This window comes from Bufo bufo, chromosome 10, assembly GCF_905171765.1.
Source record: "Bufo bufo chromosome 10, aBufBuf1.1, whole genome shotgun sequence".
Taxonomy (NCBI): Eukaryota; Metazoa; Chordata; class Amphibia; order Anura; family Bufonidae; genus Bufo; species Bufo bufo.
The window spans coordinates 59,730,520-59,756,919 of NC_053398.1; the positions used below are offsets into that span (position 1 = coordinate 59,730,520).

Sequence of the window (26,400 nt, forward strand, 5' to 3'; positions counted from 1 at the left end):
TTCCGTCGTCGGAACTGCCCACCGGATCCGCCGATTTGAATGTGACTGAAAGCATTTGTGAGGCGGATGCGGAACCGTCTCACAAATGCATTGCAAAAACGGATCAGTCTTGTCATGCGGACAGACGGATCCGTCTTGTATTTTTTTTTCACATTTTTACCGGTCTGCGCCTGCGCATGCGCATGCCGGAAGGTCGGATCCGGCATTCCGGTATTACTAATACATTCCTATGGGGAAAAATGCCGGATCTGGCATTCAGGCAAGTCTTCAGTTTTTTTCACCGGAGATAAAACCGTAGCATGCCGCGGTTTTCTCTTGCCTGATCAGTCAAAACGACTGAACTAAAGACATCCTGATGCATCCTGAACGGATTGCTCTCCATTCAGAATGCATGGGGACATACCTGATCAGTTCTTTTCCGGTATAGAGCCCCCGTGACGGAACTCTATGCCGGAAAAGAAAAACGCTAGTGTGAAAGTAGCCTAAGTGCTGTAAATTAGAAATGAAATGGACTATCATTTTTATCTTCCAGTGACATCACACGTGCACTACTATAAAACACCACTGATTGTCTCTTGTACCCATCATGTCTTTCTCCATCTGAAACTGACTCAAAACTGAACTAGTGTCTTTACACCATCTATTTACCTACCTAAATCTGATATTTCCATCTCAGTCCGTGGCACTACCATAGGTCCCAGGCAGCAGGCCCACTGCCTTGGGGTTATATCTGACCAAGATCTTATTCGCTATATTTAATCACTTGCTCAAAAACATCTCCAGAACCTGCGCCTTTCTTACTGTGGAAAAGGCAAAAATTCGCATTTTTGTTGCTCTGATTCAGTCTCATTTTAATTACTGTAACTCATTACAAATCAATATTTCCCTTATTAAACTCTCCCCTTTCCAATCTATCCTGATTAAATACAGCAGCCAGGTTCAACCTTCTGTCCAACAGCTGCAATGATGCCTTCACCCTCTACCATTTAGAATACATATTACTCACCCACAAAGCTTTCCACAGTGCCGCACCACCCAACATCTCCTCTCATCTCAGTCTACCACCATTCCCTTTAATCCTCAGAACCTGATCCCTTCAGTTTCCTGCACACTACATGCACTTCATACATGTACATACACAGGTACGGGCTGGCAGATGTATCACCATTTACTTAGTAACTTTCTTAGGTCTGGCACTTAGAGCTTGTAAAGGACAGACCAGATTTATGCACATCATATATTTACCTGCACTCACACTCCGTGTGTTGAATAACAGAGATTTCTGTGTACTCCGGATCAGATTTGGTTTTATGAACCTGAACCTGAAAAAAAATGTAAAATATTCAAGTTTATGTCTTAGCTATTACAGTGGTACTTTTCTATGCTGTCCAACGCAGAATTTAAAGGGATTTCTTGGACTATGTTTTTTGTAAAAATTATGTGGATGGTTTTCTGGATATACATTTTTGAAGTGACTCTGTTCATGCTAAAAGTCTTGGCTTTAATTTCACCTGTTTGGGTTTTTGCACAGCATACAGCCTCGCTTGACTTTCCCTTTCAGACCATCACTATGACCAGGGTAGGGGGTGAGTGAGTCATATTATATAATCACACATTGCACTGATCAGGGCAGTGCTCTTCTGTGGGCATCTTTATCTAGGACTATCAGGAGAACAATAGAGCTGTCATGCTGTTATCCTAATTTTAGAATCTACTGCTTTACTAACAGATAACAGATTCTCTCACAGTAGCAGTAAATTGACATTGGATTACCTATCGATATAGGAGTTTTATCTCTGTGATGATTGCTACAGAAGGACATCTTGAATTTAATTTTTAATAGTAAAGTACTGCCAAAAAAATTAATTCTTTCAATATTGAGTTAAAATACCCCTTTTTTCATTTTAAGTGCAATATGACTGATTTGCAAATGCAATGTCCTAAGCATATCTGAGAAGCTTCTCATTTAACAAAAAAACATTTCAAAAAATGTAAGACTTTGGGAGGAGACCAGCTTTTCACACTCTTGACTTAATCCAAACTGCGTTAGAGTAAAATATGCCAAATTCAATTTTGGTTGTCCAGGTGCCAAAAGGTATCTATGATTGCCATGAGTAGGCACAGGTTAGCGCTATAGTATACACCAATTCCTGGCCTGTTATGGTAAAGGTGTTGGTCTGCTGGAGGCCATGCAACTCCCACTAAGCCGTTCCTACTTTTCTGTGATAAAAGAAGCACAGAAAGGCAAAATGGTCAAAAATGTTTGCGCAAATAGGTTAGTAAATTCCCGCCTATTTTCTTTTGAAATAGTTATATATGATATAAACAGTAGAAGCATTGCCAATAATTGTGAATCAACTGTTTTCTTTAATTAGACAGTGATTCTTAAAGACAAAAACAAAATTGTGGTATGCTCTAATGTCTGCATATTACATGGCTACTGTCATCTAGATGCATTACATCCTCTAGGTCAAACCTTTTATAGACAGAGTGCCCAAACTGTAACCCAAAACCCACTTATTTATCACAGAGTGCCAATACGGCAGTTTAACCTGAATACTACAGTCCAGTATAGTATATCTTCCACATACTTTATCATTTAGCTATAATAACCTGCCTACATTCAATGCGCTGCCTGTGCTGTTCATAGTGCGCCCTACGCTGATGAATGGCAGGAAAAGTCTAAGGCATATTGGTACACCATAGACTTTTTCCAGGGTGCGGGAGCCCACAGATAGGGCTCTGAGTGCCGCCTCTGGCACCCGTGCCATAGGTTCGCCACCACTGCTCTAGGTAATATTGTACCATATGTAGCACCATTTATTTATTTATTTTATGCACTTATATAGCGCTACTATATTCCACAGCAAATTAGCATCAAGCTGTCCCCAATGGGCTCACAATCTAAGGTCCCTTATCAGTATGTCTTTGGAGAGGAAACTGAAGCACAAGGAACATACAAACTCCATGCAGATGTTGTCCTTGATCAGATTTGAACCCAGGACCCCAACGCTGCATGGCAACAGGGCTAACTATACTACGGCATATGCAGTGCCCACCAAACTGCATTTTTAGAGACAGTGACTGTGTATTGTTGTACAGCCTCCAGCATACCGCTCTGCTGAGCGCATAAGACCTCACAAAAATTACCTATGTATGGGCGCTTCAACTCAAACCATCTTTGTGCCATATGGCCAATTCTCATGCTACAAAACAACATGTTTTTTACTGCTTTTAAAGAGGTATTCCAGTTCTTATTTTTTTCTTAATATAATAGGAAATCCTACAATTTTCTAATATATGTGTATTGGAAATTCTGCTCACCTACCTATCCTTATCACTGCAGTTAACCCCTATCGGCACAGTGAAACGGACCATTTGGTCTTGTGCAAACATGGCACCAGTCATGTGACCCCTCACAATTGTCATATGACCCATGGCATTCAGTTAAATACATGTAGATCAGAAAATTGTTTAATCTCTTCCCCTATAATGAAAAAAATTCTAAAAATACCAATTTGAGCACTTTTTTACTGGTAGAAACCACGTGGTCTAAACTGCATTGCAAAACAATGGAACTTTACAGTAAAATGAGGTCGGATTTGCTGCATGGCACTTGTGAAAGGTGAAAGCATTTAGAACATTTCCAAACCCAAATCAAGTATTCCTTGGTAAAATCAGCAGTAATCATGGCAGTGGTTGGACTATTCGAAGCACCAGTTAATGATTTTAACTATTGCGTGATGGCTGCTTCCACAAGATTGCGTACAACTCAATGGAAGAGACAGGCTAAGGGTAGGTTCACATATGCGGCACAAACTCCGGTAGTCTGTTCCAGCAAAGGAACAGACTACTGGAGTTTACCGTATCAGGCGTAACCGGATACTGCTGATAAACTCCCGCAGTTGGTTCCTCTGCTGAAACAGACTACCGGAGTTTGTGCCACATATTTGAACCTACTCTAAGCAAAGCGGGTGACAATTGTAGCTCAAATAGGATAAATAAACTAGTGTACATGCCTGGCACTAAATCTATTTTATGTTGGCGTACGCTATTATTTAGGCTCAAAATATTTGCGTAAAGTACACCAGCCAAGTCATCATAATATGTGTCTATTATGTTGCTGCCTAAGGCTACTTTCACATCAGCGTTTTTGCCTGATCAGCAGAAATGCTTCCATCGTGATAATACACCCAGGTGCATCCGTTATGACCGGATCCGGTTGTATTATCTTTAACATAGACATGAACACCACTGAAAGTCAATGGAGGACGGATCAGTTTTCTATTGTGTCCGAGAAAACGGATCCGGGACCATTGACATACATTGTGTGTTATGCCAGATCTGTTTTGCTCCGCATCCCATGCCGGACATATAACAGTTTTCTGTCCAGCATGGGAACGCAACCAAACGGAAAGGAACGCATTCTGGTGCAGTCCTTTATGTTTAGTTCAGTTTTGTCCCCATTGACAATAAATGGGGACAAAATGGAAGTGTTTTTCTCCGGTATTGAGATCCTCTGTTGGATCTCAACACCGGAAAAGTAAAACGCAAATGTGAAAGTAGCCTAAGAACACTTACATGATAATATCTTTCGATCACAGATACTATTTTGATTAAACCAGCATGAAATCTGTATTAATTCCTTGGGATTTTGATTCATTCCAATATGAAGTCTTTCTACTTATTCATTCTCGTACAGAAGAGGAATTAGTATATCAATCACCTGCATTTTGATGATATGTGCCTGTATGGGGAAGCAGCTTTGAGCTTCGTCCAGGCAGCACCCCGCACAGCGCTGGACTGACACACATGGCGGCTTGAAGAGAAAGTCTGAAAACTGTGGAAACTCATTGAGCAGATTAAGAAGGACCCATCGAGGCTGGCACTTACTCCTGTTAAATATATCCATCCAGGCCTGGCCTGCAAAACACACATCACATTGTCTTATTATATACCAGAGATAATCCAGCTCTAGTTATGAGGCTTTTCAGGGTATGTGCAGAGGACTATAGAAGAAAGAGTGTTTACACACAGATAAAATGGTCTAAACTAAAGCTGGCCGTACACATGAGGTATTGTATGAAGTTCACCACTGATCCCCCATTAGCCAGTAACTTGCATACTTGGCTCTACAAAGAGAGTAATACATAGAAATGTGTTTAGTATGCCTATAGTGAATGTCCACCGTTTAACACTGTTATTTCTGGGATTATTAATTTCATAATAATTTATTTATTTATATTTATAATTTTGCTTTAAAAAAATATAGAATAGATTAAAAGCAGGGCATTATCTGGACTGCCAAAAGGGGGTCTGCTGCATAGTGCTTTGTTACGTAGTTCAATGTGTAACAGTAGGATGGAAGCTCCCTCTAGTGGTGGCTGCAGGCAGAATAAATGGTATTTATTGCCTATGTAAATATCCAGCCAATATAAAGACATACAGAATTAGGAATGTACTAAGAGCATAATGTTGAACCGATTTAGGACATTTACTTTAACCTAAAAGTATCTGAAAATGTGTTGCATTGCAATTGATTAATGTAAGCAAGAAAAGGGCTAAGACTGACAGCTGTCTCTCCTGACTCCCCCATACAGGCTTGGTTGGGCCAAGCATGCATGTGTTTTCAATGGCAACAAAGGAAAAATCTTCTGTCAGACAGCTCTAGTTGTCAGAACAAAAGGAAGGGGGCATTGAAATTCTGTTGGGGAGGATCAGGAGGCCCCCATACACACTAGCTAGAGATCTGGCTGGCTTATAATCTAATGTGTATAAGGGCCTTAAAGTGGGCCATACACATTAGATAGCTGTCGGACGAACAACTGAGAGGTATCCCTTCTTACCCCTGTAGATACATGCATATTGGGTTTATCTGGGAGTGCATGTATCTTGAATAGTGAGAGGGAAGAAGGCACGGGCTTATCTGCCCGAGAACAAAAGGATTGGGCAGTAAAGATGTCGGGGAAGAGTTAAGTGGCCCCCGCACTTTCGATGGTCCCCTGTATCTAATGTGCATGACAGTTTAATTTCTGGAGGAGCTATGCATTAAAAAGGTACCATGGTGTAATTAAATATCATTACTTCGATTTCAGCATACCCTAATTTACCTGGAATATGGACTACAGTCCATTGTGCAATGTGACTGTTGCTCAACATCTGGCTTAGTTCATATAAAAGAACATGCATTGAAATCTATGTACTGACATAGGTGGGAACTGCTCTCCAATGGGACACTGCCAAGAATCTACGCATTTCTATGAACGCTATTAATTCAGGGAATGACAGGAAATGCTTGGGTCATCATTTTGACTTAACTGGGAAAAACCTCTGAAAAGTACCCAAAAGTTTTATTTTTTTTACAACCTAACATCTGCAGATGATAACAGTGTGTGACAGGGGCGTTTCATCATCATTAAGCTGACAGATGGCTATGAATTTCCCAAGCCAGATAAATGAAAGTGTTAAAGTGACAGCAGTGTGTGTTACTGTGACAAATGTGTGTATTCTACAATGGCAGATAAGTGTAAGCAGGGTGAACAATGGTTTCCCTGCCCCCGAATACATCTGGTAAGTTACAATGTTTTATATCCTGAAATATCATATTCTGGGCTGTCCATTGACTTAAAGGGGTATGCCGACTGCATCAAGTTATCCCCTACCCACAGAATAGGGGGAAACTATTAGATTCCTGTGAATAGTTAACTTGATGACTGCAACTCCTATTTAGCGCTAAAGTAAAGAGAGACTTTATTGTTCTGCCACTGGCCTGGATTTGTGACTCCTACGCCATATGCCGGCCATTGCACTCTACACGCCCTGCCTTGCATCCATCCAAACACTTAACATTACGGACAACAACTACCGTCAGGCCGGAGCCCCAGAATCAGGGTGTGCCCCAATGCAAGAAAGGGTGCGCCCTCCATTCACTGCATGGTCCTACGGAGCAATGTGAGGAAAACCACTGTGATTGACTAACAGCCAGAGCCACTACCACTCCCATCCTCTGCTCCGGCTCCTGCTGTAAAGAAGCACAAGCTGCCCTTCCTTTTTCACATGATGGCTTTGCCATGTGCAAGAAGCCCAAGAGATTCTGCATTTCTTCCTCTAAACATTTCAGGGGTATTCACATTTTAGACAAATCGGACATCCACATGGTGATATAAATTAGATGAACGTTGGCCGCATCTGCCTGAATTTGGGTCACCAGCTGAACATCTGATGTGTAAAATGGTGTCCTGATCCTTCCCTGACAGCAGATGTTGGGCAATCATGCTCGGCAGAGCTGAGGTGGGGGTCGTCGTGTGGTTAACTATATACTGTATAATCATCACTGGATTGTGTATAGAAAATCTAGTATGTCAACGTAAAAGCAGTCACATGGATAATACAGTTTACAGATGTCACCATGCACATTAGGTATAAGCAAATATATTTTATCATTTTTCCCCATCCACCATGTCAAGGTGACTTCTTTTACAAGGGAACCTACTCTAAAATGACTTCTCTCTCCTTGTGCCACTAGGCCTCCAGAGAAAGTAGGATCCAGCCATATACTGCTGTACGTTAAAGCAGCCCTGCAAGGGCTGTATTCATTTATTTAGTGACTTTACCGTTAGTACATTTTATACTCCATACAACGCACGTCCACTGACTGTAGGGCTGCCGCATGCGGATCCATTCACATGAATGGGGTCTGCGATCCGCATCTGACAGTCTGCCTCGTAAAAAAGTAGTGCATGCATTCATTTTTGCGGTGCGGAGGCACGGACAGAAACCCCACGGAAGCACTCCGTAGTGCTTTTGTGGGGTTCCGTCGCTGCATTCCGCATCGGACCTTCTGGATTGTGAACTCATTCAAGTGAATCATGTGGACATACCCTCCAACTAAAAGCATTTTAACTCCCTGTTGTGGACATCTATCATCTGCATGATCTCTAATTGAATGGGGTGCGGTGATATGAATGCACAGATAGGGACATTTGAAAGGAGCCTTACATATACGACTAGGTTTAGGATGAGTAGTAGCAGAAGTACAGAATACATAACCATGCACATAATACCTTCTAATTTCTGGGTCTGTGGAGTCGGAGATACTGAAAGCTGAAAACAGAAGAAAATATGATTTTAATAAAGGTCTATAAACCCTAGGTGCAGCATATTACCCACAATGCACTCATCACACATTATACAGAATGCACTCATCACACATTATACACAATGTACTTATCACACATTATATAGAATGCACTCAACACATACTATACACAATGCACTCACACATTATACATGATGCACTAATCACACATATAATATGAACTCATCACACATTATATACAGGTGAAACTCGAAAAATTTGGATGATTATGGATTACAGTTTATGAAACCCCAAAGTCACAATCTCAGGTACACTTTGCTCAGGGGGTATGGGTTAATTAGCTGACTAGAGTGTGACACTTTGAGCCTAGAATATTGAATCTTTTCACAAAATTCTAATTTTACGCTGCATTAATGCAATTTCTTTTAAGTTGCATTACTGAAATAAATGGACTTTTGCACGATATTCTAATTTTTCGAGTTTCACTTGTATAGTTCACTCATCACACAATATACAGTATATAGTGCAATCACCACACTTATAAGATGCACTCAAACATTATACACAATTTATTATTTTTCTCACTTATATAGAGCTGACATATACCGGTAAGTGATTTACAGTCATTACCATCACTCGCTGTCCCCAGTGGAGCTCACAATCTGAGTTCCCGATCAGTATGTCTCTGGAGGGTGGGAGCCCCAGTCCTCACTTTTCCAATACGTTCTATAGTTTTTCACTTGACTCTATCACTGTCTCTTTGAGCCTCCATGCCTCCCTCCACTCTCACCTTCCCCCACAGGCTCTCTGCCGCTTCTGCTACCCTTTCCTCTATAAACAGCTAAGTATTTTCCCCTATTACAGATATAATCTGATCACAGTAGCCAGACTGTCTGCAGAAACGTACTTTTGTACAAAACATATCAGCATACAACACACGCCATCGACAGGCCATAGCTGCAGTTTTAGAATTTTTGTGATCATCAGTGACATCACTGTGACATAAAAAATCTAAGCCATAAAGAGATACCAATAAGGTCTACAGCGCAACAAGTCACTTCATGCGGGTCCAGATGATGATATCTTGCATGCTGCTGCCTATGCTGGGTGACAGAGGAATGACTATAATCATCAGAGTCCTGGAGCAATCATTACATAATTACAGCTTTATTCTATGGGACATATCATACCCACCAACATTCTCACATTCGGGATAAACAGTCCATGCCCTATTCCATACACAAAGAAATACATTTCCACATTACTCCTGCACCTTTTGAGCCTCAGGATAGTCCTTTCCCCAAAGTGAGGTAAATTGGCTTCTACCTCAGTTTTTTTTTGCCTTCCTCTGGATCAACTTGCAGGATAACAGGCCGAACTGGATGGACAAATGTCTTTTTTCAGCCTTATAAACTGTGTTAGTATGTTACTATGTTAGCCTAAGCCTAAGGCTACTTTCACACTAGCGTTCGGAGCGGATCCGTCTGATGTTTCATCAGACGGATCCGCTCCTATAATGCAGACGTTTGCATCCGTTCAGAACGGATCCGTCTGCATTATTACTTAGAAAATTTTCTAAGTCAGAAAGTAGCCTGAGCGGATCCGTTCAGACTTTACATTGAAAGTCAATGGGGGACGGATCCGCTTGAAGATTGAGCCATATGGTGTCATCTTCAAGCGGATCCGTCCCCATTGACTTCCATTATAAGTCTGGACGGATCCGCTCGCCTCCGCACGGCCAGGCGGACACCCGAACGTGCAAGCAGCGTTCAGGTGTCCGCTCACTGAGCGGAGCGGAGGCTGAACGATGGCAGGCGGATGCATTCTCAGCGGATCCGCCTCCACTGAGAATGCATTGGGGCCAGACGGATGCGTTCGGGGCCGCTCGTGAGCCCCTTCAAACGGAGCTCACGAGCGGACACCTGAACGCAGGTGTGAAAGTAGCCTTATATGGACAGGGGTCTATTTACAGTATCTCTAGGAAAGAAAAGAAGACTTCCATCTCCGCTGTAAGAGCAGTCACACTAGGGAACTCTGTCATAGGAAGTTGTAATGGATAAAGTTGTTGAAAGTTTTCAAGAGGAAAAGTTGTAAATCTTCTCCCTTAATAAAAGGCAAATGTAATATACCCCATGGTGTTTAATGTCTTCCTCTGGTCAACGGTACATAACAACTTGAACTTGATGGTCTTTTTTCAACTATGTATGTTCACACTGCTGGCACTTCTGTAATATTTGGTGGTAAGAACAGCACAGCATGCATCACAGTTCTTCCCATGAAAATGTCTGGAGCTGACAACAGATACCAGCGGCCCTTAAAGGGGTTGTCTGGGTTCAGAGCTAAACCCGGACATTCCTCCATTTTCACCCAGGCAGCCCCCCTGACTTGAGCATTGGAGCAGTTCATGCTCCGATGCTCTCCTTTGCCCTGCGCTAAATCGCGCAGGACAAAGGCATTTTCAGGAGTTCTGGTGACAAACCGGGCTCTCCATAGGGCTGCCAGGAAGCCCGGTGACGTCACTGGCACTGATGGGCGGGCTTTAGTCACCGAACACACTGCCAGGTGGAAGCCTCCCCCCGGCAGTGTGTTATTGTAAACAAAGAGCCCTTGCCCTGCGTGATCTAGCGCAAGCCAAGGGAGCGCATCGGAGCATGAGATGCTCCAATGCCAACATCGGGGGGTCTGCCTGGGTGAAAATATGGGTATGTCTGGGTTCAGCTCTGAACCCGGACAACCCCTTTCATTTAGCGGGTTCCGTTGCAATCCATTGGGATCCTGTGGGTGATCCGTAATAGAACATGTTCATCTAACTAAAAACCAACCTATGGAAGCTAATACAGGAACGGACACTTAGCTTCTCCAGCCAACCAATTGGCAAATCTATCAAGATATGCACAAATACATTCCTCACAAGCTTAGGCTGCTTTACCATTCAGTCCGCTGGGAAGAGTTTTCAGATTTTCTAGAAAAAACATTCTACCTTATACTATATATTAGTGATGGACAAACATCGGCCGGGACAATTCGTGAACTCGCGTTTGCGATCAAATGTTCGCGAACCGCGTGTTCGCGGCGGGCCACATTCACTTTAATGTCAGGCGAACCTGAAAAACCTTCAGGTCATATTTGCAGCCAGCAAACACTTACTAGAAGTACACAAATAGAACCACAACATAGACAGTGATATACCAGTTATATAGGGGGATCATTGCCAAAAATTCCTACAAAACACATGTATTTTAATCAGGGTCCATTTTTATGAGTCTTAAAGGGAAACTCTCAAAAACGTGCACTGCTGGAGCCTAGTAAATTATTATTTCCTATCGGTTTGATGTATACAAATGTGCAGCACTCCACCCGTGAATTATAATACAATTAGGTGGTCATTTATGATATAGAAATAAGTCTGTTAGGCGTAGTTCTAACACAGATTGTGGCCTAAAGGCCCTTAGCACCGCACTCTGCATATTTTTCCCTCATGCCAGATCTAAAAAAGGATGGCATGGGCAGAGAAAGGGATATAGTTATGGCCATCCAGTTATTGGATACCACCGCCATACATTGACGGGATAACACCTCTGTACAGAGACCGGATAACACCGCCATACCGTGACCGGATATAAGGGTATAAGAGGGCACAGTACAGGGAATGACTAGAGGCACTGCACAGGGTGTGGTGAGAGGGCACAATGCAGTGTATAAGGGGGCACAGTCACATGACCCTGTGACATTAGAAGGTCCTTATGGTGAATGCGGTTCATACACCACCATAATGAGAGGCAGAGGAGTGAGACAAGGGTGTGGTTATCTGGCTAGAGATAAAAAAATGTAACTGTCGGCCAGTACAGGTCCCAAAAATTAGGCAATAGGCATTCACCTGACAGCAAAGAACTTTGGATTCTGTGGCTGGAGGTACATTAGGTGGTCACAGGATAAATATGTAACTGTTGGCCAGTACAGGCCCCAAAAATTAGGCAATAGGCATTCACCTGACAGGACAGAACTTTGGATTCTGTGGCTGGAGGTGCATTAGGCAGTCACAGGATAAATATGTATTGGTCGGCCAGTACAGGCCCCAAAAATTAGGCAATAGGCATTCACCTGACAGCAAAGAAGTTTGGATTCTGTGGCTGGAGGTACCTTAGGCGGTCACAGGATAAATATGTGGGTGTTGAATTCCTCCGAGATCCATGCCTCGTTCATTTTTAAAAATGTGAGGTAGTCCACACTGTCGTGAGCTAGGCGAATGCGCTTATTTGTCACGATCCCCCCTGCTGTGCTGAACGTCCTTTCGAACAGGACACTCGGCGAGGGGAAAGACAACAGTTCCATGGCAAATTGTGACAGCTCTGGCCACAGGTCAAGCCTGCACATCCAGTTGTCAAGGGGTTCCTCGCTTCTCAGAGCATCCACATTGGCCATTAACCCGATGTAGTTGGACACCTGTCGGTCTAGGCGTTCACTGAGGCTGGATCCGGAAGGCAGCTGTCGATGGGTTGTTTGCAAGAATGATCTCATATCCGAAGTGACCAATGCATCTTCAAACCGCCCTCTTTTTGCAGGCGTGTGTCACGGTCCCTCAGGTGACTGATGTCAGGAAATCAAGGAGATTGGCTGAGCGTGGAGGAATCTAACAGCCTCCTTGATCTCTCTTGATTCAGTGTTGATAAGGTTAATGACCACATCCCTTTTCTCAGCTGTTGCTCAGTGGTCATCACTTCTACCCTTTATAGTCTCACCCCACCCTTCTGACTATGCGGTTGATAGCTTAATTTGGGTTTGGCTGAGCTGGTGTGAGATCCTCTGATGTTCCTGTTCTTTCATCTCTACAAAAAAGTTTAGTGTTGCGTTTGTATTGGTTATATTTCCTGTTGTTGTATCTGGACCTGAGACAGATACTTCCATTCGTCCATCTTGGGAGGAATGGGTTGTCTCTGGTCCTATACTTATTCCAGGGCCTTATAGGGAAATCAGTGCCTAGGTATCCTGCTTATGAATATTCTTACCTTCAAGGTCTATTCATATTGATAGGTTGTCAGGGCCCGGATTAGGGTTTTCTAGGAGGTGACCTGTTTCTTCCCTAGTTTCCAGGCCAAGTTACTGTTCCCCTTCCCTCCTGTGTTCAGTGTGGAGTTTCCCCCTCACTGCAATATGGAATTTGAATTTTGATTGTGAACTTTATAGTTTGCAATTGTAGCTTGCAATTTGTGTTTGGTGGAACTTTAAGTAAACTGGTTCAGTATACAGTTCTAATCACTATACTAACAGTAGGAACATTATATAACTGATTTAAATACCTATTTTGGCCTCTCTGCTTCTATAAAAACACAGCTCTCACTGGAGTGAATGTCTCTTCAGCTTCTGCCTCTGGTGAATAATGATTCTGGGAATTCCCAGACAGGCTGTGTGTGAGGCTGTCTGTGATTGGTGAAAATTCTTGCTGTGTGAGAAGCTGGCTGTGATTGGTCTAGACTTCAGCCCAGCAACAGATTAACACTATGCTTTCTGTTTCTGCTGTGTCACTGAGCTTACCTTACAAAAGGAATCTTAAAAGCATATTATCTTTTTCTGCTTCTGTGAACACAAAATATAACAGTTATATGACAACCAAAACATGATGTCACAGTAAATAACTCAGCTTTTGTCTTTAAAACATACATAGGAACTGTATTAAGGCTATTAGAAGTTCTAGCTGTATACACATATAAGCTATACTAGCAACCTAGGACAGATCTTAGCTGGACAGCTACACTCCCACCAAAATTACCTATAATTCTATGTTCTTAGTGGTAGGACTTGAACATGAATTTGAGAAACTTTCCAATAGGGTCTCAACTTCCAAGTGTCTTTTATCACTCAAGTAGAAAAACTAACTTCTGTATCGGACGTTCCAACTTGAGTGAAGTAGTGAGACGTTTTCCTTTGTCACGTTTTGAGTCTCCTATTTGTAGCAACACTCTTACTAGTTTGTCTTAATCATTTTGAACTTCTAGAACTTTGGCCAATTTCCATTGACTTCTCGGGAAATCATCTTCTTTCACTAACACTATGTCACTAACTTGGACATTTCTTCTGGGTGTTTGCCGTTTACTTCTTAGCATAAGATTGGCTAAGTACTCTTTTCTCCATCTATTCCAAAACTGTTCTGATAGATATTGAACTCTTCACCATCTCCTTCTGGCATATAAATCCTTTTTGGTGAACTTGCCAGGCGGTGACTATGTAATCCGACTTAGGGTGAAGTAGATGGTTGGGAGTTAAAGGCTCCAAACTTGTTGGATCGTTGATGTTATCAACTGTAAGTGGACGACTGTTAACAATAGACATTACTTCATAGAATAGGGTCCTAAGTGAAGCATCATCTATTCTTCCGGCGTTCTTTTTCAACACTGAACTTAACACATTTCTCACAGTTCTGATTTGTCTTTCCCAAACTCCTCCTGTATGGCTTGCATGTGGAGCATTTCTTGTGAAAATCACATATGAAAATCACACTGAAAAATAACACTCTAACAAATACTCAGTTACTTTTTCTTTATCAATCTCTTTTAGCGCTTTCTTCAATTCATCCTTGGTCAGATCTAAACTCTGACAGTACCTCTAATGGCTATGAAACATCTTAAGGCGTTGATGAATACGTCAGTTGACATATCCTCTAACATTTCCAGGTGAATTGGTCTGGAGCTCAGACATGTAAATATTAGTCCATATCTCTTACACTCCTTGCGGTTTTGCTTGGTGATGAATGGGTCAAAGCAATCCATTCCGCTATAAAGAAATGGTGGTGATGGGTTTACACGATCTGCCGGTAAATCTACCATTCTTTGTTCTTTTGTAGGTCTACGTCCCTTTCTGCAGACTACACATTTACGTATATACTTTGCTATAACTTTACTTCCTTTCACAATCCAGTAACCACCTTCTCTCAAACAGCTTTGCGTGAAGCTTCTTCCTTGATGCAAGGATATGTTGTGGTAGTGATAAATAATCAATCTTGTGAAGGTAGAGTTTTGGGGTAGAATTGCTGCATGCTTCACTCTGCTAGATAATGCATTTTCCAGTCTCCCTCCCACCTTCAGTATACCATCCGGCAGAACAAGATTAAGCTTGTACAATGGGCGGTTGTTTGGAAGCCTTTTAGGTTCTTGACTAAGTCTCTTTAACTCTTCACTGTAGAATCTTTGTTGAATGAGTCTTATGACTGTTTCTTCAGCTTTCATTCTTTCTTCTACATTCAACAATTCCTTCTTTCTGATTCCCTTTGCCAAACGTTAAATTCGAGCTACTACGTTTATGACTGTATTCCATTTTGAACATCTGGCTAGTCTTTCAAGTATGTCATCTTGACACTTGGCACCAGTGCTCAATGTTTGTACAAACTTTTACTTCTGGATCACTCAGACAATTCTGGGTAACCTTTACTGGGCGTGATTTCCTTTTACCATAGGAACTCTGGGCCTGTGAACCAATTAGAATTTTTCAATTCTGTTACATTCAGGCCTCTTGAAGCATGATCTGCTGGGTTATGCTTTGTGTCAATGTGATGCCAATGTTCCAGATTTGTTATTTCCCAAATTTTCTCGACTCTGTTGGCAACAAAGATATGGAATCTTCGAGCTTCGTTGCTTATGTATCCTGTTCAAAAATATTCATCTATTTTCAATTCCAATTCTTCTCAGAAATTTGCTTACCGATGCTGAAACAGCTGCTGTCAGTTCAAGTCTTGGTATTGTCTGAATACCGGTAGGTGCAACTCTGGCCTTCCCCATAACCAGGGCACAGTGTGTATCTTTTCTTCTCCTATTACTCTGATGTAGGAGCACTGACCATAACCATAACTACTGGCATCTGAAAAGTGATGAAGTTCTATTTTCTTGTACTTTCCGAAATCATGAGGTACAAAACATCTGGGTATCTGAACGTTTTGCAAGTCTCCTATCCAACTCTCCCACCTTCGCCTCAAATTTTCAGGTATGGGCTCGTCCCATCCCAACTTCTGTCTGCATAATTCTTGTAGTATTTATTTTGCTCTGAGCCACTGGGGAAAGAATGGTTCATCTAGTTGCAACTTTCTCTTCAATAGATACTTCAAAGAAGAACTTGTCGTCGTTCTCTACATTCCATCCCAATCTAAGTACGTTCTGAATTGGAAGATGATCATAATTGAGATCTACATTCTTCATTGTTGCTGCACGTTCAGAGTCACTGATGGATTCCAGTACCTCTCTGTTTGAGATGAATTTGTGAAGGCGCAGGTTTCCTCTTGCGCATAACTCTTGGTTTTCCTTCACTATTTTGACTGCAGATTCTGTAGACTCTAGACTTGAGAGCATCATCTACATAAAAGTTTTTCTTCAGAAAATTTGCTGCTGATGGGCAATCCTTTTCATTCTGATTAGCCAGGTACTTCATACCATAATTGGCGCAACCTGGAGATGATGCTGCTCCAAACAAGTGTACTTTCATTCTGTATTCTGCTGGCTCTGTATCTGTACAGTCATGGCCAAAAGTTTTGAGAATTACATAACTATTGGAAATTGGAAAAGTTGCTGCTTAAGTTTTTATAATAGCAATTTGCATATACTCCAGAATGTTATGAAGAGTGATCACATGAATTGCATAGTCCTTCTTTGCCATGAAAATTAACTTAAATCCCAAAAAAAACTTTCCACTGCATTTCATTGCTGTCAGTAAAGGACCTGCTGAGATCATTTCAGTAATCGTCTTGTTAACTCAGGTGAGAATGTTGACGAGCACAAGGCTGGAGATCATTATGTCAGGCTGATTGGGTTAAAATGGCAGACTTGACATGTTAAAAGGAGGGTGATGCTTGAAATCATTGTTCTTCCATTGTTAACCATGGTGACCTGCAAAGAAACCCGTGCAGCCATCATTGAGTTGCATAAAAATGGCTTCACAGGCAAGGATATTGTGGCTACTAAGATTGCACCTCAATCAAGAATTTATAGGATCAAGAACTTCAAGGAAAGAGGTTAAATTCTTGTTAAGAAGGCTTCAGGGTGTCCAAGAAAGTCCAGCAAGTGCCAGGATCGTCTCCTAAAGAGGATTCAGCTGCGGGATCGGAGTGCCACCAGTGCAGAGCTTGCTCAGGAATGGCAGCAGGCAGGTGTGAGCGCTTCTGCACGCACAGTGAGGCAAAGACTTTGGAAGATGGCCTGGTGTCAAGAAGGGCAGCAAAGAAGCCACTTCTCTCCAAAAAAACATCAGGGACAGATTGATCTTCTGCAGAAAGTATGGTGAATGGACTGCTGAGGACTGGGGCAAAGTCATATTCTCCGATGAAGCCTCTTTCCAATTGTTTGGGCCATCTGGAAAAAGGCTTGTCTGGAGAAGAAAAGGTGAGCGCTACCATCAGTCCTGTGTCATGCCAACAGTAAAGCATCCTGAAGACCATTCATGTGTGGGGTTGCTTCTCATCCAAGGGAGTGGGCTCACTCACAATTGTGCCCAAAAACACAGCCATGAATAAAGAATGGTACCAAAACACCCTCCAACAGTAACTTCTTCCAACAATCCAACAGTTTGGTGAAGAACAATGCATTTTCCAGCACCGTGCCATAAGGAAACAGTGATAACTAAGTGGCTCGGGGACCAAAACATTGACATTTTGGGTCCATGGCCTGGAAACTCCCCAGATCTTAATCCCATTGAGAACCTGTGGTCAATCCTCAAGAGGCGGGTGGACAAACAAAAACCCACTAATTCTGACAAACTCCAAGAAGTGATTATGAAAGAATGGGTTGCTATCAGTCAGGAATTGGCCCAGAAGTTGATTGAGAGCATGCCCAGTCGAATTGTCCTGAAAAAGGGCCAACACTGAAAATACTGACTCTTTGCATAAATGTCATGTAATTGTCGATAAAAGCCTTTGAAACGTATAAAGTGCGTGTAATTATATTTCACTACATCACAGAAACAACTGAAACAAAGATCTAAAAGCAGTTTAGCAGCAAACTTTGTGAAAACTAATATTTTTGTCACTCAAAATTTTTGGCCGCGACTGTATATCCATCCTCCCACCATAGAAACCTCAGGAAGTCTCTATCTTCATTCTTCACATGAAACTGGTGGAACATTTTTTCAACGTCACATATGACTGCTACGGGATACTTTCTGAATCTACAGAGTACTCCAGGCAGTGTTTGTAAGATCTGGTCCTTTTAGTAGATGATCATTCAATGCAACACCATTGTACTTTGCTGAGCAATAAAGTACTACTCTAAATCTTATCTGGTTTCTTTGAGTGGTAAACACCTTGATGTGGGATGTACCACACTTCTTTAGGCTGGTTATTAACTTTCTCTGCATGTCCTTCTTCGAGGATGCCTTCCATGAATTTCAAATAATCCTGCTTGAATTTGGGATCTCTTCCCATCTTTTTCTTCAAAAAATGTCAATCTTGCTAGGGCAAGATTTGTTATTTGGCAGACGAGGTCGTTCTCTAAAAGGTAAGGGCATTTCAAGATAATCTTGTTGATTCTGCTGAATACTTTCTTCTAGAGTGTGTATGAACTTTATGTCTTCTTGAGATACACTCTTTTCTTTAGAACTTGTGTCTGCAAAGTCGGATTACTTTTGCTGGACTTACAGTTGGTAACTCTTGGACAGTTAATCGATGACACAACCCTGTCACCTGTCTTGAGTTTGCGATCTGCTGTTTTCCTCCAAAAACACCCCACCCTAGATCAGTTTGAACAGCGTAGGGTTCACCCTTTCCTCCTGTGATTACCTTTCGTGGTACCAAGGCTTCGGGACAATCATAGCCTATCAACAGTCCAACACCAAACTCCTTCAGTGGGGACATTTCATGAGATATGACAAATAGGTGTTCCCATTCATTGGCTGTTTCACAGGTAGGTATGCGATCTCGATCTAGAAGTATATAGTCTTTTGTATAAGCTGGAGGTAGATCTAATGTGCAGTTTGAATGAAGTTCTCTAACTCTCAGTCCTTTGACCCTTTGACTGTTTAATGTGTCTCTCCCCGTCATTGTGGCGAGTTTGAGCTTCACTGGTTCTGTAGCCATTTGTAATTTCTTGATCAATGAAGGTGACGTCACTCTGGGCATCCAGTAGCGCATAGGTGTATACCTTCTTGTTACTCCTTTTAGTATTTGAAATGCACACTGGTACAACCATTGATGTGCCATTGCTTTCCCCTTCCCTCACTCTGCAAAAGAATACCGATACTTTATTTTCTTCCTTAGTTTCTTTAGGTATTGAGGATTTATCCTTCTTTGGATGTTCTTCATGTAGTGGTGTAAGATGGCATCCTTTGCAAACGCTGCATGTGGCCTTTTTCTTACACTCCTTAGTAACATGGCCTTTTCTTATACATCCGAAACAGTTGGTTATCCAGCACAAATATTTTATTTTCTTCTGGGGACTTCACCTTCAATTGTTTGCACTTCTGTATGGAGTGGTTCTCTCCACATAACATACACTTGTAGTCTGAAGATTTGTCGGTTCTGTCTCTCTACTGATCCCAGTAGTGACTGAACTTGCTCTCGTAGGTATCTGGACCTTTATCTGCTGTGTTGGTTGCAAAGCTAGTTGCTCTTGCACGTTTAATCGCTCTTGCAGGCCTTTCTTCTAAGGATTTTAAGACTTAAGATGAGGTTACTGGATTACATGCTATCCGTGATTTCCTATTGACGAAGTCAGAGAACTCTTTAAAACTTGGGAAGTTCTTGCCTAGATCTAACTGTTCAGTCACATAGCGATTCCATCCAGAAGCCACTTCAGGTAGCTTAGTTAGCATCCTGTGATTTTCTAGATAGTCGTTCAGTACTTCCAGTCCTTGAACGTGTGGGATGGCATTGCTGCATGCTTGCAGGAAGTCACCGTACTCTTGGAGTCTGAAGTGTTCTTTAGGACTTATTTTAGGCCAATTATTCAATTTCTCTAAAAGCTCTTTGTACTAAGAAAGGATGACCATATCTTTCATATAATTTTTCCCAAGCTTGCTTGTAGGCTTCTTTGTCTTTTCTATAGAAGTTACCTTGAAGAACTTTCTTTGCTTCCCCACCAACATATCTCTGAAGGAAGAATAACTCAATGATCATTTCAAAACTTGCCTTCCACTCGATTAATTTCAGTACGTCTCCTGAAAATACAGTGGGTTCCGGCATGAGAAGTCTAGAGAGGACTGTTCTCGGTTGTCCTGTTGGGACAATAGTTATAACACTCTCCTGAACATTGCCGTGACATCTAGGAATAGAATCATCCGGTTCTATTTTCTCAATTAGTTCTGAATTAGGCGAATCCTTTTCTTTATCTTTTCTGGTAGCGATAGAAGGTAAATTCTTGAAGGTGTTTTTCTGAGCAGGGATGGAAGGATAATAACTTATTCTTTCAATTAATACTGGAGATTCCCTTCCTTTCTCATGGGCGTAAGTAGGAAAGTAGGAGTCTGCTGCTTCACTTAGAACAGATTTGAACCTATGACTACTCTGATTCATATCCTCTTCGTGTACTCTGAGTCTAGCTTCTATGATCTTAACTTCTTTTTGCCTTTCCAGACTTTTCATCTGTTGGTGCTGTGCATCCATTTCAGCTTCCATCTGATGGCATTGTGCATCCTTTTCAGCGATCAGTTGGCGATGCGCCTCGATGGCAGCTTCCATTTCAATTTCTGCTTTCTTGACAGCAAGTTGTTCAGCTAATTCCTTTCTTTTGGCTGAAGTATTTGCGGACTCTGATATGTGGGTGACACTTCTGCTAGCAAAGGAAGTCACACTTGAGATTGTGGTTCCTTCTAAGGACCTAGCATAGTCTCATAAAAAGCTTGTTCATTCTACTTCTTGCTTTAACTTCATCATAATTAGCTGCAGATTAAAGATCTCTCATAAGCTTTACTAAATCTTTAGTGACTGCAATACATGTGTCCATGTTCCTTACAATGTCCTGGGAAGGGGTCTTAAGCGACCACAAGTTGACATTTGCTGCCATAAGCTCTGATTCAGATTATTCTACCGTCTCTATCATATCACTCAAGTTACTGTCACGAGGGTGTCGAGGACCACGCCTGACTCCGTTATACCCGGGGTCAGGAAGTCGCAGCGGTTGGCTGCACGCTCTATTTAAGATAGGGCTGTTTTCCTTATGGTAGCTTTCTGGGTTTGCTTAGCAAACCCTTTTGGCTCACTCAGGGATCCGTAGCTCCTTCTCCTCAGCTGTTCCTTGTCCAGCACTCCCAGACCTCCTTATATTTCTCTCTCACACTTCTCTGGTTGCCAGAGATAGAGCTTCCTGCCTGGACATCTATTCTGACCTTCTGGAGCTGTGTTGCTGCGTTCGCTGGTAGTTGGTCCAGTACGCTACCCTCCAGATCCCTGTTGGACCTTTTTGGTTTATTGTGGTCGCCCACCTGGGTGTATGCGTTTGTATGTTTTGTCTGTCCTCTCCTTGGCGTTTCCCTCTTAGTGATAGTGGTGTGGACTAGCGATCCCACCGGCCTGTTCACTATCCAGGGCTCATATTAGGGAAAGCCAGGGTTTAGGCACGCGATCGCCGCACGGGTGAGGAACCCGTCTAGGGACGTCAGGGCAGTCAGGTGCCAGCCGCAAGGTGAGTTAGGGGTCACCACCTTTCCCTCTCCCTTGGGCAGGGCTTTCCCTGTTTAACTCCCTGTGCGTGACGTCGGTCATTACAGTTCCCTTTTATACTTTTTTGTTTTAACTTTCCATGAATGCCTTTAATGTATCATTTCCACTTCTCATACATTCTGGTAAACTTTTTTCCTTTTAATGCTGCTTCTTGCTCCAAATTTTCCAGTATCTTCTGGGTCGGTTTTCTGGCACGTGATGAACGTCTTAGTTCATCTGTTTGGGCTGAGTTGCGATGCCCTGTGATGACGTGCAATGATCTGTGATGACTTGTGATGCGCTGGCTTCGATACGCTGCTGCAGGCTATGGGCCTAGTGGCGGGAAACTAGCTGACTGCAGTACGTGGTCTCTCCATGGATAGCGGTGCAGGCACTTTAGCTCTGGACTTTCACCTCCCACCATGAGTCTTTCTCTCTATAAGGATTGCAGGAGGGTTGGTGCTCTCTCTGACTATCTTGACTTTGCCGTTCTGACACTTTAAGAGTCGGCTGCAGTTTGACTAATGCGCACGTTCTATGGCCTTTATGGTAGCTCCGCTGAGGTGTCTTTGCTTGCTCATTCAGGGAACAGTTGCTGAGCGGCAGTATATGCTGATGCTGCGCTGCTTACTTTGCAAGTTGAGGAGCGCTATCACTTCACACTATGAGGGCAATAGTTCCACTGTGGCAGGTGCAGAACTATGAAGTGTCTTTTGCCCTGTGGCATTAGAAAAATTTTGATATCTCTGGTTTTTAGTCTAACCAGACTGTCTGTTACTCTGTAGTTGCTCTAGCGCCATTCTATGGAAACAGTAGGTTTAAATAGCACACCAAATGCTTGAAATAACTTCTTTATTAACTTCAACTTTTCTTCATATAACACTGCCGCCTCCGCAGCAGATAGTCCATGTACATAACACGTGTTGAAAGGATATCACAAAATGGCGGTATGATTAAGATGGTGGTTCAACTGTTCAATCTTGTCATTCAACATAAAATGGTGGATATATTTCTCTCTTGAGTATCTGTACTCTCACTTTAAGTTATTTAAACACTTTATGATCTCTCTGGCTAAACTGGGTTTGCAGTTTGCAGTACTGTAACTATTTGCAGATTGGTTGAGTATGATCTGTTATGGTTGTATGCAATTTGGATTGCAATATGGAATTTGAATCGTGAACTTTGTAGATTGCAATTGTAGCTTGCAATTTGTACCTTGCAATTTGTGTTTGGTGGAACTGTAAGTAAACACATAACTCGTTCAGTATACAGTTGAAATCACTATACTAACAGTAGGAACATTATATAACTGATTTAAATACCTATTTTGGCCTCTCTGCTTCCATAAAAACACAGCTCTCAGTGGAGTGAATGTCTCTTCAGCTCCTGTCTCTGGTGAATAATTATTCTAGCAGCTACTGCTAGGGAAATTCCCAGACAGGCTGTGTGTGAGGCTGGCTGTGATTGGTGAAAACTCTTGCTGTGTGAGACGCTGGCTGTGATTGGTCTAGGCTTCTGACCAGCAACAACAGATTAACACTATGCTTTGTTGTTTCTGCTGGGTCACTGAGCTTACCTTACAAAATGAATCTTAAAAGCATATTAGCTTTTTCTGCTTCTGTGAACACAAAAAATAACAGATATATGACATCCAAAACATGATGTCACAGTAAATAACTCTGCTTTTGTCTTTAACACATAAATATAGGAACTGCATTAAGGCTATTAGCAGATCTAGCTGTATACACATATAAGCTATACTAGCAACCTAGGACAGGTCTTAGCTGGCCAGCTACAGGGTGAAATATTTCCTTCCGCGGACCTTCCATTGCGGTGTGCCAATGACCACAAATTATCTAAAGCCCTCAGAGTCCACCAATTTGTATGGCATTAGTTGGCGGGCTAGCAGTTACGACAAGCCAGCGGTCAGCCATTCGGCACGAGGATTATCCGGTGTCTATTTTTTTTTAACGCTCAAACATTTTGGCCACGGAAGCCTGCCTTGTGCCAGATGAACGCTACGGCGGCACGGTGGAAGGTGGAGTGGAGAACAAATGGGAGGAGAGGGGAGAAGAAGAAGAGGCAGGACATGGAGCGCCGGGAGTGTGGCTTTGTGGGTCCCGATGGCGTTGCTCCCACTTGGCTCGGTGATGGGAGGCCAGGTGCCTTCTTGAGGCGGTTGTCCCTAGGTGATGGTTGGGCTTACCGCAAATTATACATTGACAGCACAGGTTGCAGATGGCAACACTATTGTCAGAAGCTGACACATAAAAAAAAAAAGCCCACACTGTGGAGCCACGTGCCGGCGTCCTGGGAGCGCAAGATGTGACATGGACGGATGTCTCGCTCCAGATACATTTGCAGTCTGCCATTTGCCTCCTGTGTACTGCGAGTTCTGCCCTATTCTCCTCCTTTTCCTCCATATCTGCTGCTCCATCTCTCCCTCTGAACTCCCCTCCTTTTCCTCTTGTAGGCACCCAAGTGACGTCCATCGACGGTCTCAATCAGTTAGTTGAAGCTGGTATATAAGCCTCGAGCAGTAATTTTGTGGACGCAGGTATATGGAAAACCTCTATCACTACTTTGTGGAAGCTGATAGATCGCAGCCCTCAATCAGTATTTTCTGGAAGAATACAAATGCACTATAATATACTTTCTATGTTAGAAAGTATATTATATGTATATCACACCCTTTTGTGTATCACACCTATCGATAGCACAACGTTATCAGTCCTTAAAAGGATATTTGTGGCCCTATTAGCTAGCGTTTGGTGTCCCTAAGTTCCTAACAGCCTGTCCCTGCTCCAAAACGCAACCTCTCTACACTGGCAAAACACATAATGTAAAATGGCTGCCAGATCGGGTTCTGTTATAGGGTCGGTGGTGTGTCCATGTGCTGAAATGTCTCAATTGGCTGTTCTGTCCCACCTGATGAATGTGTCATGGGTCAAAGTTCAGCGTAATGCAATAGAATATGGCACACGCGTACATCGCCATATGTTTGCATGTTCAGCGGATCGTGAATGCGCAAAGTTCGCCGCAAACCGACCGCCGGGCGAACCGCAAGGCCATCGCTACTATATATTACTAAGACTAGCTAGGTTTCATAAATGTAGCTGAAGTATATCACATAATTGTAAGCCTTCGTGGGCAGGGCCATCTCTTCTTCTGTACCAGTATGTAACTTATCTTGTTCATGCTTAGTGTATCATGTATCTATACCCCTTATATGTACAGCGCCATCGAATGAATGGCGCTTTAAAAATAAATAATAATATTTAGTGCTTTTACTATAATTGACTGCAAGCAAACGTTGCCTTATCCGGCAAGCAGTTCAGTCACCGGAACTGCCTGCCGGGTCCTGCAAAACGTATGCCATCCGATGGCATTAGTAAGACTGATCAGCATCCTGATCAGTCTTAAAAATGCCTGGTCAGAAAAATGCATTGAAATGCCAGCTCAGTCTTTCCGTTGTCATCCGGCAAAACGGATCCAGCATTTCTTTTTCTCACAGGCATTCCGGTCTTTTGAACACTAATACATTCCTATAGGCATTCAGGCAAATCTTCAGTTTTTTTTCGCCGGAGATAAAACCGTAGCATGCTCTGGTTTTATCTTTTGCCCGATCAAACTGAAGACATCCTGAACGGATTACTCTCCATTCAGAATGCATGGGGATATACCTGATCAGTTCTTTTCCGGTATAGAGCCCCTAGAATGGAACTCTATGCCGGAAAAGAAAAACACTAGTGGGAAAGTACCCTTAAAGGGAACCTGTCACCATGAATATGCAGTGCAATCTGTAGGCAGTGGTGCACCTAACCTTTCTGCTTCCTGCGGCGAAAACTGAAACTGCGCCGCCCCCCCCCCCATGCCAATTTATTAACCTAACCCCTTTGCCATAATGAAAGCGCTCAATGCCCATGACCCTTCTGCTGCCCCACTCTTGCTCCTTCCTGGTGCTGCCTGAGGTGATCGCCTCACCTGGTCTCATTGGTGGTGTACCCGTCTGTAGGCAACATGTTATAGAGCAGAAGGAGCTGAGAAGATTAATATGTATTTTTATAGGAAAAAATTCTGTATAACTTGTAATTTATTCATTTAAACCTCTGCTCTTTCTAGGCTTAAGGGTCATATGGGCAGTCCTATCAGTGATTGACGGCTACCTCCGTATACATAGTGAGGCAGGGTTACCTGTCACATGGCTCTTAAGCCTAGAAAGAGCACCATTTTAAATTAATAAATTACACGTTTTACTGAATCATTTACCTTAAAACTATACAGGGAGTGCAGAATTATTAGGCAAGTTGTATTTTTGAGGATTAATTTTATTATTGAACAACCATGTTCTCAATGAACCCAAAAAACTCATTAATATCAAAGCTGAATATTTTTGGAAGTAGTTTTTAGTTTTAGCTATTTTAGGGGGATATCTGTGTGTGCAGGTGACTATTACTGTGCATAATTATTAGGCAGCTTAACAAAAAACAAATATATACCCATTTCAATTATTTATTTTTACCAGTGAAACCAATATAACATCTCAACATTCACAAATATACATTTCTGACATTCAAAAACAACAAATCAGTTACCAATATAGCCACCTTTCTTTGCAAGGACACTCAAAAGCCTGCCATCCATGGATTCTGTCAGTGTTTTGATCTGTTCACCATCAACATTGCGTGCAGCAGCA

The 26,400-nt window shown here is 42.4% G+C and overlaps 1 protein-coding gene across 3 annotated transcripts in view; it reads right to left on the reverse strand.

Annotated features, from left to right (window-relative positions):
* The window catches only part of LOC120981013 (vascular endothelial growth factor A-like), an 89,860-nt gene that overhangs the window by 53,909 nt on the left and 9,551 nt on the right, over nucleotides 1-26,400 (reverse strand). For 2 of the 3 annotated variants that reach the window (XM_040410462.1, XM_040410460.1), the window contains exons 3-5: nucleotides 8,064-8,103; nucleotides 4,727-4,923; nucleotides 1,246-1,322 (exon numbers count right to left, since the gene is read on the reverse strand). In XM_040410462.1, coding sequence (XP_040266396.1) covers nucleotides 1,246-1,322; nucleotides 4,727-4,923; nucleotides 8,064-8,103 — 314 coding nt within the window. Of the gene's footprint in view, nucleotides 1-902; nucleotides 978-1,245; nucleotides 1,323-4,726; nucleotides 4,924-8,063; nucleotides 8,104-26,400 lie in introns of all 3 variants that reach the window. The other variant, XM_040410459.1, reaches the window with a different exon arrangement.